Below are 15,344 nucleotides of genomic sequence, written 5' to 3' on the forward strand. Positions count from 1 at the left end.
TTATCACAAAAAGTGATCAGTCAGCAACTGGCAGCACATTTATGCCAGGAAGTTCACGTTTGCTGTGTCTGTGTCTAAAGATCTTGCAATGGTGAATCAGGTGTACTGTGCTTATTTGGACTCTCAGGCAGGCACTCAACCCTCAGTGCTTGGATCCTTATCATGCCAGCAACCTGCAGAACCCCACGTTTGCTCAGTGTTTGTAAACCAAGAGCAAGGAGCATTACAGCTAGTACAAAATGGTTGCCTCCTTGTTGAACTCCAGGAGATTTCCAGGCTCCTTGTTCTTGCTTTGTAGCAGCTCAGTGCCACGGGCAAGGGTAATCCCCACGTCCTGACTACCCTTCATCTAGTTCTCCCACCTTTATTGGCTGCTTAAAGCACATCTTGTTTGTAAACACCTTAGCTTCTTTAACATCCAGGGGCAGTCAGGCAAAGTCTAGGATGCGGGAAAAATTAAAAAAAAAAAAGCCCATGCTGGTTGTGAGTCCTTTCCCTTTATCATGAGGGGACAGGGTGGAATGCACCTCTTCTGAGGGAAACAACACCTCATTTCTGGCACCACTAAAGTATTCTGTGGCCTCTGGTGTGGGTGGATGAGTGGAGGGACAGGTTCAGAAGCTTAAACTATGCTAAATCAGACAGAAACTCCTGATCTGTGATGGAATTTGAGTGCTGAGCTGTCAAGACAATTGAATATATACAATAATTTACTTCTTCCCTCGCTGGAGATTTTCTTCTTTGAAACTTTCTATATGAAACTCTTCTAGAAGGAGAGGGGATTGACACATGCACTGTCCCGACATCACACAGCTCAAGACTGATGCATGTTGGGAACGCTGTCAGGATAGGAAATGGGATAGGGACACCAGCTGCATGTATGGGGTTCATCCTGCAGAAGCCGGGAGATGCCTGGCAGGGAACACCTTTCCACTCGAGCTCTGCCTCCCTCCCTACTCTCAAGGTATCCCACCTGTTTCCTATCCTCTCTCTCTCTCTACATCACTCTGATTCATGCCTGCCTGCAACATTTCCACTTCGCAATTTAATCTTTCATCCTAATTTACAGTTTTGCCACTTGTCCCTTGACTTTCCTTCAGGTTTTTCCACTTTTCCTCATATCCTTCAATTCCCTTCCCAATCCATTATTTTCTTTTCCATCTTCATCTTTATTCTTTTTGTCCCTTTCCGTACTGATCATCTTTCTGCTTTCTCCTCCAACTTAGTCTCTGCCTTGTTGATAAACATTAGCCTATGTCCAGGTACGTCTGCTCAGCTGAGCACACAACAGACCTCAGGTTAAAGAGAGATGAGACCAAGCTAGCGCAGGGAGTAAGTGAGCAATTTGTTAGCACATTGACCCTGTCCAGAAAGTATCTGGTCTCCTGTAGCTCCGCCCCATGCCAAGCCACTAGAGCAGACAGCGAGTAAACAGGGATGAGGGGGCGTGCAAACCACTGGCATACAAACCTTCAGTGCTCATGAGGCCTCAACAACAGCAGAATAGCTTCATCAACTACAGCCTGGAATTTTGCTCCTCTGTACCTGTGAGCTCAAGCGTGGGCTTGGATCTGTCTTGGCACTCAAGAAGAGCAGTGCTCACTGTCCCACAGCAGAAATGCATGGCCAGAGTGGCTCTGTGCCAGACACAGGAGAGCAGACTGACCAGCAGGATGGAGGAATAAAAACTAACGCTATTTAAAATAGAGATTATGAAAAACATGTAAGGAGTCCAGAAAATTCAGACTTTATCTTGCTGCACATGAAACCCAAGATAATGTAGTTATGCAATGCCTGGCTACCTGCTACCTCACAATTACATTCAATGAAATCCATTATTAAAACACTTCAAACATTACCATTTACATTTTCATATTTACATCTCCTTATACCTTTATTAAACACTCATTAACTTTCCTAATCTTAGCTTCTGAACTTCTGTTTGCTAAAAATTAGAAGCCAAGAAACAGTATTTAAAATGTATAATGGAAGCATTCATGAAAAATACCAAGGCAGTATTTTTCTTATGACACAAAGCCAATACGTTTTGTCAAATTCAAAAGCTGCCTAATTCCCCTTCTCTGATAGAAGTTTTCAATTGAAATCTAATTACCTGCAGTCTAATCAATTCATATTTCTTTGTCAAATAAATTTGAGGTTGGCACTGAAGCCAAAAACTTTAAGGCTGTGACTTCCTAGCTGTAATTTTGGACTTGCTGTGAGTGTCTTTGGGAAGTGAAGCTTTTCCTGCCTGTGGACTTTTATTTGGTTCTTACATCTATGAGTATCTGATATGAACAAGGCAGAAGACTTTAATTGCTCTCTGCTCTGAATTCCTTCAGCTTTTCAGCTATGTCAGGGGTCTAAGACTGGCATGCACCTATGCCATGACTAGATGGGATTTAATCGATGTCTTCTGTGTACAAGAATGTGCCTTTCCATCCTCGTCTCCTTGATTCAGCCATCAAATTTTACAAAATAATTTCTACCACTTCCAAAAACATAGGATGCATAGGAAAAACATAAGACTAAGTCTGTCAGCTTTCCCTATCTGAATATTTTATTCAGATATCTATGCCAAAAGTTGGAGCTGGCATCTTTCCGTTTACCAAAATGTCCACCCCCTTGATATATGAGCCATCCTACAGCTCAAATCTCCCACCTGCAGTTTATGGGGTGGTGGGAGACTGATTTACCCCTAAATACTCCCACTTCTGTCATACACATCAGGATGAGAAGTAGGTCCTGCTACCTTTGTTCTGGCTTCAAAGACTATGGCTACAACACAAAGAAGGAGCAAAGCCCGTACTCCCAATGGTCCTGTATCTCCACTGTTATGTTATTGAGCCATTCTAATGAAAAGAAATTTAAAAGCATGTGCATCACTATATCCACACAGTCCTGGGTCCTTTGTGGCTGGAGGTGTAGCAATGTGCGGAGAACAGGGCTGGCTAGGCTCCCTCAGAAGCTCTTTGAGCTAAATCTCTGGTGTTCCAAGGGAGGGTAGGCAGTAAAATCCACTTTCTGGTGTCCACAACTGTCTGGATAGTGGAGGCTATCTGCATTGGAGCAACAGCAAGGAGGCAGGAGGAAGATCAAAGAGCTGAAGAGGTAGAGCATGGGGCATGTGTGACGTTCAAGACACTTCCAGTCATCGCTTGCTAAGGTTGGATATGCCCAAGTTTGTACGCAAGGAGAGCAGGGCATGAATCCAATCTCTTGTAAACCCATCTGGACATTTTAGAAGCAGAGCCAGGAGATTTTGATGAGGCCTGCCCAGATGTTGGGCAAGAGAGGAGGGCTACTGCTTCCACTCTGAGTCTGCAGCTACAGGATGCACATGTACTAGTGGATGCAAACTTGCCTGCCCAGCGGGACCTATTTTTTTAAGACTGTTGCACCATGCCTGCCCTTCTCCTTTCCAACCAGAGCCACATCCTCACTTTTCTTAAAGGTCCTGGGGGCTATGGTAAAAGTTAGACTCTTTCTAGGTGTCCCTTTTCCCCTGGTCAGTTTTGAGTTGTGGCCCGTGCTCCCATTGCCTTTACTTGCTCACAGCTGCAAGAAAGCAGAACATGTCCTGGTACATTGGGAATAGGCAGCGGCAAGACTGCATGGACTGTGCTAAGCACATGAAGCCCTCAAGTCACATCAGGGCTGCAGTCATTCATGGATGACTCCTTAAAAGTGTTGTCTTCATGGATGCTCTGACTCCCAACTAATGGGTTATTCGGACCTGATTTTTTGCTATATGGACATCGGTTGCTCCATGGTGCAGGAGGCACAGGGCTGCCAGGCAGTCCCCAGTACTGACCCTGCTATCAGATCACTTGAGATATACTTGAAGAGCAAACTGTGCATTTGCCCCCATTTTGCACAGTTTGGTGCCTCTGGGGCCAGGCTTCAAAATCCATCCTAAACAGCTGATTTGAACTCCTTTCAACACCTACTATAGAAAGAACAGAATAACATCATATGGGGTGTGGCCAGACATTACACAGTAGGCCTCCAAATTGCTCTGCAAACCACAGTATACTAAGCTAAGTAGTCCTGCTTATCTCTTTTAAATTTAGAGCTCATTACTCTGCAAAATGACAACTCTCTGCTGACATAAAAGCTGAAAGATAAGTGAAGAAAAAAAAATCCCTTACTAGTAAAACGAGAACTGCAAAAATTATACCCTTTTTTTCCCCTTCATAAAAAATAATAATAATAAAGAGAGTATAATTCTGTTAGTAAAAAGACATTTCCTCAGGGAATGTTAGATCAGTTGCTAATTACACAGTCAGCTCCAGAGCTGTGATGCTTTGTATTCTTAAAAAAAATAACCTGCAACTGTCCCCCCCCTCCAGTGCAAAATATTTCTTTTTTTTTTTCTTTTTTTTTTCTTTTTTTTTTTTTTTTATTGCTGCGCAAGCAAAAGCTGCTGAAAGCTTCCAGAGCCTGTGAGCCTGGTCCCTTGCTGCCTGGAATGTGATTATTTCACACCCTGGAACACTCAGATTTCTCTCCAAACTGTGTACTAGGAGAAAATGTCAGAGTTTCTTAATAGTTTCAGAGACATGATACAAAAAGACATAAGCAGGTTTTCACACTGTGATAAGAAAGCCAGAAGGAGTCGCTGAGCTCAGATGACTGAATACGAATGATGGGGCCTCACTTTTAAAAATCAAGAGTCAGAACACAGGCTCTGAGCTCTGTATTTCATTGCTTAGAGAAGGAAAAAAAAAAGAAAAAGAAAAAAGAGTATCTGCATTTGGTCCTGTGAGCCTGCTGGTTTTGCTTTGTTCTTCTGGGTTTTAGGCTTTTTGGGTTTTTTTATGTGTGTTTTGTTTTTTTAAATAAACCTAACATTCACAGAGTAGGGAATTAGCTTTTAGGAAGGCAAAAAAATCAGAGGCAATAATTGAGAACTACACGTTACACAGAGAGGGTACCACTCCCTCCTTCTTTTCTGGTATGATTCATTTAATTTTGATGACTGCTTTCATTTCAGTATGTTGCACATCTAGCAATAGTTTTACTAGGAGAAAGCAAATGAAATAATTAGTATCATTAAGGATGGAAAAAAGAGTGCATGTTGGAGGGAAGGGCTGTTCTACTGATATTTCTACCCTTGGTTAAGATGCTATTTAGCCTGCTGCTTGCTGATTTCCATCTTTATCTGATCACTACTTGAAACACCTAATTGCTATATTTATTACAGTTTTCTTTAACTTGCCATAATTTTATAGAAACTTTTATTTGGCGAAGAGTGTTAGCTAACTAAGATTTTCTGTGCATTCCGCTGTTTACACTGCTGCTAATAAGTATTTAATGATCTGAGATTTTGAAGTCATAACTATGCAAATTCTGGCCAGGTCCCTGAAGAACCATAGTTAATTAAAAGCAAAGAAAAAGCAGAAGACTGGCAACACACTCCCCCATCTTGTGAGATTAAGGCCAATCAGTGTGTTTCAGGCTAAGCAACATCTTCCCAGCATGGAAGGGCACCACGCAGAGACAATTTTGTTTCCTGGGAACAGGTGGGCATTGAAGGCTTAGAGGCTGGTACCTCACATCCTTCAGAGATCTCCCTTTCCTGGACTGAAATGTGGAGGATAAATTTGGAGCCATAAGTGCTTTCCATGTAAGGACACAGTTGGTGTTCAGAGGTACACACAGTGATGCTGCACAGATTTGAAAAGAGTTTGGATGGGTGAATTTGGGGATCATCATCACTGCAAGTTTATGGAAAGGATGCATTACCTAAGGAATTATGGGAAGCAGAAATCAAGGACAGTAGATAACTATCAGAAAAAGAAAGTAAAAATAATACCTCAGGTAATATCAATACTGTCCAGGCGCCCAGTGTGGAAGCTGCATAAAGCACTCCTGAAGAATCAACTAGCCAAAAGGCAGAGGGAGTGAGAAGAAATGTTCTGCTCAATCTAAGGGACTATCAGGTTTGCCTGAGATCTTCAGCTGTATAAAGATGCCAGAAAATCCTCTCCGAAGGCTGTGTAACTACTCAGAAAGGATGCTTTGGAAAAGAAATGAAGATATCAGGAGAGCTGTGCTGCCATACTATAAGTGATATGAAATTTAAAAAGCATATTTAGGAAGGTTTTCCAGACCAGAAGGACAGTATTTAACCATGATGATGTTTTGAAACTAATAATTTTTCTTATCATGGCAGATGTACTACACATTATAGACTTAGATTTATGTCCATTTCTGAAGAAGATGGACAAGAAATATTCAACTGAGCTCCTTAGTGGCACATTCTGGACAATAGGCAAAAAAGGTGATGGAGGAATCTGGTGATAAACTGCTGGCTTGACCAGCCACATAGGGCATGAGACTTGCAAAGCAGTGGGCTAATCCTGTGCAGAAATATTAACCAGCATTTCATTAGAAGAATAATTAGGTTTTGCAGAACTGAGAGAGAGACACCAGTCAGGAGATTGTTAAATGAAAGAACAAAGGGGAAAGTGATGAAATTAGGAAAAAAGTTGGTTCTACAGAACCTCCATATCAAGAACAAAACTAATCAAGGCACTAAAAGATGTAAAGAGGAGAAAAATAGTGTCATCTATACACCAGTGCCAGGGGCCTGAGTAATAAAGAGAATAAGAATTGTCCATTTTATGAACATAAATAGCCTAAATGACATTAGGGTAGCCTGCTGGGAAAATCTATATGAAAGGAATATTAAAATCAAGGATTTTAACCTAGCTAGGGAGGTTCAAGTGGACAGAAAGGGAGGGGGAGTAACATACTCTGTCAAAAATGTCATCTTCTAGTACAGAATCAGTGACAATTTGGAAATGAGTACTTATGGATTAATTTTCTGCCATATAAAGTACAGAATTCTTCCTGGTTGAGAAATGGAGCCTCAAAATTCAACAGATGAATACAAGGTCCTGCATCTGTGCTGGACTGACCTGCTGGCCAAGGATTGATGGATAGTGGTGCTGCTGAAAAGGACCTGTTAGTCCTGGGGGACAGCAGGTGACACACAGCCCATGCAAGGGGGGCTGATGATATACCAAGCTGCGCCAACTGGAGTGCAGCTGGTAGATGAGGGAGGGATTATCCCCTTTACTTTGCACTTGGTAGACCACATCTAGAATAGCGCGCTCACTTTTGGCCCTCTAACAAAAGAAAGGTGTTGATAAACTGGAGCAAGTTCAGTGGAGAGTCACCGAGGTGCTCAAGGGTTGGAGCATTTGGTTGGTGAGGAGATGCTGAAGGATGGGGGTTTGTTCAACTTGGAGAGGAGATGATTTTGGTGGGACTTAACAGCAGTTCCTTGATACCTGTTAGGCAGTCACTAAGGAGATTAAACCAGAATCTTCACAGTGTTACATGGCAGGAGAACAAGACACGATAGACATAAATCCAAAGAGGGAAAGGAGGTTCAAACTACTTACAATATACATCAACACTGGGGCTGGGGTGTGGAAAGATGGGGCAATCTCCATCTGTGGTGGTTTTCAAGACTTGACTGGACAACTCTGAGCAACAACTTGAGTTTGCTGTTGACCCTCCTTCAAACAAGAAGATTGGACTCGAGACTCCACAAGGTCCTTTCCAACCCTGATTACCTATGATCCTCTGAATGCAATTGGGTATGTCCAGATCACACTGAAAAACAGACTGACTAGCTTCTCTTGATATTGGTCTATAAATCATAGAAGAAAAGCATTCTCTTCATCCATCTCTAAGAGCTGAATTTGGGCAATGCACTGGGGGTATCTAAATCTCATTGCAAGTTCCCAGCCTTACAACTCACAGACAACTGCATTCAAGGATGGAAGATATAGAGATTGTCTTTTAAGTGTTTTCGTTTTAACAAAAAAATTATTAAAGAACTTAAACACCTGGTTACATATGTTATGTACAAATCGAGTAAGATCATCAAAATACTAGATATATTCTGTGGATTAGAGATCATATTCATGAAATTGAAACGACATAGAAACAGCCCTAGAAACATGGAGTCATTTAGGTTGGTTAAAAACTTTAAGATCGTTGAGTCCAACCGTTAATCCAACGCTGCCAAGTCCAACACTACATCACAAGCCAGTCACATCTACACATCTTTTAAACACCTCCAGGCATCAAACCAGACAGACTTCAATTCATGACATATGCATGACAGTCAAGCAGTGTTTAGGAATATTTATCAGGTATCCAAGAAGCTTTAATAGAGACAAGAAAGGTGAACAGGCTAAAAAGAGAGTACAACACAAGGGAAAGTAAAAGCAGCAACGTAATAGCAGGAGAAGGGAAGTTAATACCAATGAATATAAATTAGGAGATAGAAATTGTAGAAAAATCGTAATAGAACTGAATGAGCACATAAAACTGTACAAGTTAATCCCTGGAACAAGAAAACAGAATTGTCATGAACAGTGTAAAAAAGCAGAAAATGTCAATTAAAAAAAACGTTCTGTGAGGAAGGTCAGATGAAATATGTACACCATAGATCATAATGAGCTAATTTCAGCTCCAGCTGTGATCAAATATTTTAGGCTGTACCTAAATAGAGACACTGTAAGATAAGCAAGCCTGGAGAATTTGTTTGCGAAAGTTTTTTTAAAAAAGGCCAGAAAAGATCTGGACCAATACTGATGATTTTTGATTAGACTCAGAAAACTGGGAAAGCATCCAAGGGTTGAAGGAATTCTAATGTTGCACCAGTACACAGTGATCTCAATAGGCTGACTGGACTGATGCTCATCACAATACAGTAATAAAATTGCCAATATGCTGCTTTGATAGATTATGGATTAAAAGTGGATAATAAAATTAACCATAATCAACACAAGTTTAAGGAAAAATCGACGTCAAACTAATATGCTATAATTTTTTACGAGATTACAAGTCTAGTTCACACGAGTAATTATGTTGATATGGTCGGAATGATATGAAATCATCATGACATACATTAGCTGGAGACAAAAACCTGGCTAAGTAATGAACTCCACATGCAGCACTAAATGGGAACTCATTTGTGCGCAGATGTACTTCTGTAATGCACAATTCTTGCCACTCTGTTCTTTATTTATTTATCACAACCTGACAGAAAACTAAAAAAAGTCACTGATGGATTTTGCAGTTGAAGTATATTTTTGGGAGAAGAGAAAAGAAATGAAGAGGACAAGTCAGTGATAGAAAAGCATGAACTGCTTTGGAAATGCAAATAATACACGTTCCAGTATTCCAGTGTGAAAAAATGAAACCAACATATATCTGGGGACAAAGTTTCCTGCTCCTACTAATTGGAAGGTTTTTTTCTCTCTTCAGAAGAGGAGACAGGAAAAAAAACCCAACGAATAAAGCTTGAGCCAATGAAGAAAGCAGCTGAATTAATTGATAGGGAGATGCCATAAATGACTGGATGGGATACCGCAATACTTGGCTGTAGGAACCAGGAAATTTCGGGCTGGAATAGAGAGACGATATTACCACCAAAGGCACTGGAGCAGTTACACAGAGTACTGTGTCTTGTTCTGATATCCACCGCTTTTAAAAGCTGTTTAAGAACACTGAAAAAATATCTCAAAATGCTAGGATATCCAACATACCATTCCTCTCATCAGAGGCAAGGTCAGGTTGAGATTTGACCGCAGCATGAAAACTACATGGCAAACTCCACAGCGATAATGGGGAGAGGTAAAGACAGGGCATTCTCTGAAAGGTAGACCAGCATCTCCTTAGCCATTGGACTCTAAGCAACAAGTAGTTAAGGAAAGATTTTGGGCATATTTTGGGGACACACTCGTAATCACAGTCATACCCTCTAGCAATGTAGTGAAGTCCTCTCCCCCTTAACCTACCTATGTACCTACCTACCTATTTACACAAGTAAATTGTATACCAGGACATGTTCCAGGAATGCCACAGAAGAGGGCAAAGACAGACAAAATTCCCACCATAGATGGTTAATTACAGCACTTGGCTCATGAGAGGCAGAACAACCACTCCCTCTGTGGAACTCATGCCCTCAAGGCTAGGGGGACACTTGGGCCAGTGACATAAAGGGATGATGTCTCCCTTCCTAGAGGAACAGTGGCATCATCTCCAATCACACTTGAACACAACTGTCTCACAGAAGGGTGAGTAGGAGAAATTGCTCACTCTTTTATTGCTGGAGAACTGCCTGATTTAAAAAGTTGATGAGTATGGGCCCAAAAATAAGTGACTCTTCCCTTAAATTCACACACATATAGACTCTGGCTGACATTTCCAATGTGATTAGTGTTCGCATTATCTCAACTTTCAACACGTAGCAGGCTCTCAACTTTAGGAAGCTGCCCTCTGAAGTTGCCTCAGATCAAGCTCTTCAAATGCACCCATCACTGTGGGAAACAAATGATGACAGACAAAACCTAATCACAAATGCAGGGGAAGAGGGACTCCCACCAGGACAGCTGGTGATGAGCACAGTCTTCTTGAAATGCCTGGGAACTTGCAACCTCCTGTCACCAACAAGCAGTTGGAAGTGGAGTATTGACAAGCTGAATCTGCAGCCCGGTTGTTTGTGCACACAAGGGCATTGACATTCTTTAAACCAGATTGCCTTGCATGGTTTTAGGAGCTCTGAGAGGAACAGTGAGGTAGAGCGTTGACTTACAACTGTTGTTTTGGGTTTTTTCTAATCCTTTAATTAAAAAACCTGTTGAAGGTGGTTGGGGGAAGGAGTGTTTGAGAGTGGAGAAAGTTCTGATGATGTCATCTCCTATTGCCATGGAAACTGAACAGTTTTAGTGACAATGGAGTCTTCCTGCTTGAGCTGCTGGGTTGCGTGGGGAGCAGAGGTAAGCAGGGCAGGGGCACATTAGGGAATTCAGGTAACTAAAACTATAGCTTTTGGCTTTACAAGGAAGTGAGGAAAAACTACAAATTATTGCCTGAATACATTGCTTATGTAGCCAAAACACCATCTTGGGCAATAGCAGCAATTGTTGTTATGCTCTTTGATAAAACCTGCTGTCACGCAGTGAGCCAGAGGGAGATATCTCAGCTGCCTGGGAATGACTGGCAGGATGGTCCCTTGCCTGCACTTCACTTTTCCATGCTACAGCTTATTCTTCCAGCCTTTGCTGCCTTGGTGTTCATTTGGAAAGGGAGAAGAACGGGCTGGGAAGTACACTCCTTGTTCTTGAAACTGAGAGAAGCTGTGTGTACTCTAGGCCGGGCATTACTTCCCAACACCACGGACATTTTCTTAAGAGTGAAGTTTATCACCTCCCTTGCAGAAAATGAGAATAAGACCATGAAAAGGATAAAGCTCTTAGAGAAAACTGATTAGCCTCTGATCAAGATCTAACTTACTGGCATGGAGAAAACATATAAGACCTAATGCAGGCTGTCCTCTCTGAGTCAGAACACTAAGGCAGCATCTGGACCAGCGTAAGTTGAAGCCATGATCCAGGTGTGGAATCAATAAGGATAAACCTTGGGGCTTACATTTCAAGTTAAATAAAAGCCTACAGTACACAAGGGCAAGTTTAAGCCTTGGATTTGATTTAAACAGTGCAGACAATTTTAATGAATTTCAAAGAATAATGAATTAATAACCACAAGCTTTTTTAACTCGAAATACATTATATAGTCATTAGTTCTATATAACTAAATGGAAAAATCTTTCTTTAGCAGAAGTCTTTTGAGATCAGATATTCTAATGAGATTACTATCATTTCAGCCTGACACCTCATGAAGACAATTGCATAGATATCAGGAAACAAATTTCTTTCCGTTTTGGACTTGAAGTGAAAAGTCCTCCACACTGATTATTTTATATCTAAGGAGTTGATACTAAGTCTCTTTGGCATTGAAAAGAGTTCAGATCTGAGTTTTTTTTTCTAGTACTGCTATCAGATGCACAAAAGAGCCTCTCTCTCCTCAAAATTCTGCCAGCAGTGGCAACTGAAGGAAATATGTAAATCAAATATTCTCCCTTCTTGTCTATGTAGTGTGGATTTCATTTATTTTCTGCATGAAGTACTTGAGCTCACCCTCTTTCATTTAACATTGTACCACTGATTTCATCATCTCTTCAGACAGCATCACTCACATACCATGCTTGCAGAGACACCAAGCAGAGCAAGACCTTGAGTTCCCAAGCCTTTTACTTCATGTGAGTCTTTCTCCCAACACACCGCAGCATATCACCCACGCAGAGGAGCACCATGGGCTCCAATGTCCCCATTTCAAGCATACCAGTTCTTCCCTTTCTTCCTCAAAGGTTGCTCTGCTAGGGTCTTGCTTTCACTGCATCCAGTTTCCAGCAATTTTGCCAACAGGAGTTCAGACTAGAACATACAATGATCTGGTTTTTCTCATCGCCATGAGCTTTAACTTTAGCTCACAAGTCCTCGTGTCAGGCCATTTAAAATCAGATGCTAATCGCAGCAGGCTCAGCCACAAGAAAGGTCTTCCTATCTCACACATATTGTGTTAATTCAGAAAAGACTACAGCTTTCATCTACCTGTCCTCCTTTCATGCACTACCTGGCCAAGAATCAGCCTTCAAACTTTTACAACTGCACTGAGTTTGAAACTCTCTGCTCCTCCCAGAAGCAAACAATTATAAGCCCCTCTAGAGAGAATGACTTTCAAGCCTTGCTGTAGAAGAACTGTGTCAAAAGCAAATATAAAGACAGTGCTGCTCCACACCACAGGGGAAAACTCTGCAAAGTGAGCTCAAAATCACTGCTAGCTCAGTCAGCAATACTTGCACTTCCAGACAACGGTGGATGCTAGTAATTCCTCACTGGGAGGAAGAGAAAAGTGAGGGTTTCTCTCTGAAAGATATTTGCTTTTTTACAGTGAGAACAGCAATATTACATATTTATTTCTGACCTTTTTTTTTATTGTTATTATACCACAAGGCATTCTAATTGAAAATTATAATTCCAATAAAGCACATCCCACTGATATCAGAAATGGACATTTTGCTGTGATTCAAAAGGCAAATCCTGATAGACTTTCCACTTCATATGTGCAGAGGGGCAAATCAGAGCTTCACCATAGCAACTTTTTTGTAAAAAACACTCTAATGTCAGCTTGTCCTGATAGTAGTGTGGATAACCCTGGTGCAGTACAATGGCAAAAAGCCCATAGTAACAAAAATTACATTCCTACCTTTGAAACACTGCTGCTGGAAACAGAAACATTAGCTTCAGTTTGGTTCTGGTAAAGGTTACACCTCTTCTACTCAGACATTTTAAAAACAAAACAAAAAAAAAACCAGAAAAGTTTCTGGGTTAGCTCTTCAGCTGGTACAAATTAACACCCTCTGCTGAAGTTGTGCTAGACAGATGGCTTCACATCAGCTGGGGAGCTAAGCTACCTTGTCTACTCTTTCTTCCATAGACTGCTAACCCCAGCATGCCTGATTCCAGTTCGGCAGATGTACTGGAGTAGCACCAGAGTAGAAACTTCCCTTCAGTTACATCATTTCTGTTCTATGCAAGAATCTAGTAAACACAGAACAAATAAACCCAGAAACTATCAACCTACCCAGCCATGACAATGAAGAAATCCAGGCGGTTCCAGGTATCTCCAAGGTAACACTTCTTGCCGAAGATCCCCAGGGCAACCATTTTTAAGACCATTTCCATGGCAAAGAAGATGAAGATGAAATCATCAAATACCTGCCAAACAGAAACCCAAGAGCACATCTGATAAGTGTTCCCAGCCTTTGACTTTAAAACCCAGAATGCACATAAATACAAATTTAAGTACTTCTGAAAATGAGTTAGAAGGGCTGGAAATCTTCTCCCATGCAGCCCTGGCATCACAGCTTCCTGCTGCTCAAGTTTGCAGAAGGTTTCTGTAGCTTCTTTTTCCCCTATAGGTGAAATAATTGATGCAGACTCAGAGACTCCTTAAACAGACTTGAAAGGAGGTGTTGGCTCAGCACCAGCAGGTCCAAATCCAGCCAGGAAAACACTGTTCTTCTGAAGTCCCCCAGGATGGGCTCCTCATCACCCTGCTGCAAATAGCTGAGCTGAGGACATAGTGCAGCTTCATGCAGAGTTTGAACAGCACATACTAATCACAGATAAAACCTTCAGATATCTGAAGGTCTTAGCCACAACAATACTATGAATGACATCCTTTGCTGTCACCTTCTCTTTGGGGAAGCAGCAAGCACAGCTAGCTGGATGTATTCATGGCCCTTCTAAGCATTCCTCTTATTCCCTCTTCCTTTGAGCATCCTAAATGCCACAGTACTTGTTGAATCAGTAATACTCTTGGCTCCTCAGCAGAGCAGTGAATGCAATGGGGGCTGCTGTTCTCTCCTGCCTGCCTCTTGCTGGCTGAGCTCTGAGCTATATATCTTGTAACTGTCTACATCAGGAAACTCCTGCTTATGTGCAGGATCGGGAGGATTAGCAGCTGTTCTGTATTGCATGGTCACAGGTAGACTTCATTCTCTTTCTCACCCTATTCCTCTCCTCAAAGCAAGCTTTTGTCACTTTACAAAAGGATAGCTTACTGCCAGGGACAATCTTGCCAACCTCTCTGGGAAGGTATTGCCCACACGCTGAAGGAAAGCATGCGTGAAAATTTGTGACTTGGACCGAAACACCATCACAACAAGAAGGAAGACCGCTTACCTGCAAGATTTTACACCTGTCAGAAAGGCAGTCCATATCCTCACATGGCTGGTACATTCCCAGGGTAACGCAGTTCAGCAAAATCACCATCATGCTGACACACTCGAACCAGGTGGAAAAGAGTCAAGGAAAACCGCAAAAGCATCGTGACTGAGACAAGCTTGCTCTAGGCTTGGGGTAGCAAAATAGGAAGATTAAGGGAAAGAAGTGTTGGAAGGCTGATTCATTGCATTCTTACATTTCCCCCCCTCAGTTCATCCCTACTCCACTCCTTGATTAAACCAAAACTCTTTTAAAAAAGGGAAAGTAGAGGTAGCACAGAAGGCCTAAGGCATTTATACAAGTCAAATTATTGCTATGCTTAAACAGATGTTTGCTCCTCTCCAGTTGGTTTGCTGAGCCTCTCCCTTGATTGGTTTACTGAATTTTCCAAATACGTGGAGGAGACTTTTCCATGGTGACCTGTACCAAAATGCATCAAAGACCTTTAAGATCTAGGGATCTAAATCAAAATGGACAGACTGATGTCTATTTAATCCTGGCGATTATTGCCCTTCTGGGAAGCAGGTACAACACAAAGCTAGAAGTCTCCCTCTAAGAAGAACCTGGGGGTAGAGTTTCCAGTGCTCCATCTGGTTATTCTGCTTCCAGTAGTAACCCACTATGGATAAAACTCCACGATGTGCCTAAGTTATTTAGTAACTATGGGGAGAAATTGTGTTTCTG

At 41.7% G+C, this 15,344-nt stretch overlaps 1 protein-coding gene across 1 annotated transcript in view; it reads right to left on the bottom strand.

Annotated features, from left to right (window-relative positions):
• Positions 1–15,344, bottom strand: part of CACNA1I (calcium voltage-gated channel subunit alpha1 I) — a 174,969-nt gene that overhangs the window by 77,182 nt on the left and 82,443 nt on the right. Inside the window, exons 3-4 of the mRNA XM_051784181.1 lie at positions 14,619–14,730; positions 13,516–13,649 (exon numbers count right to left, since the gene is read on the bottom strand). Of these exons, the coding sequence (XP_051640141.1) occupies positions 13,516–13,649; positions 14,619–14,730 (246 nt within the window). The remainder of the gene's footprint in view (positions 1–13,515; positions 13,650–14,618; positions 14,731–15,344) is intronic.

The sequence above is a fragment of the Manacus candei genome, unplaced genomic scaffold, assembly GCF_025592945.1.
Source record: "Manacus candei isolate 608988 ecotype Guabito, Panama unplaced genomic scaffold, ASM2559294v1 h1tg000018l, whole genome shotgun sequence".
NCBI classification, from domain to species: domain Eukaryota; kingdom Metazoa; phylum Chordata; class Aves; order Passeriformes; family Pipridae; genus Manacus; species Manacus candei.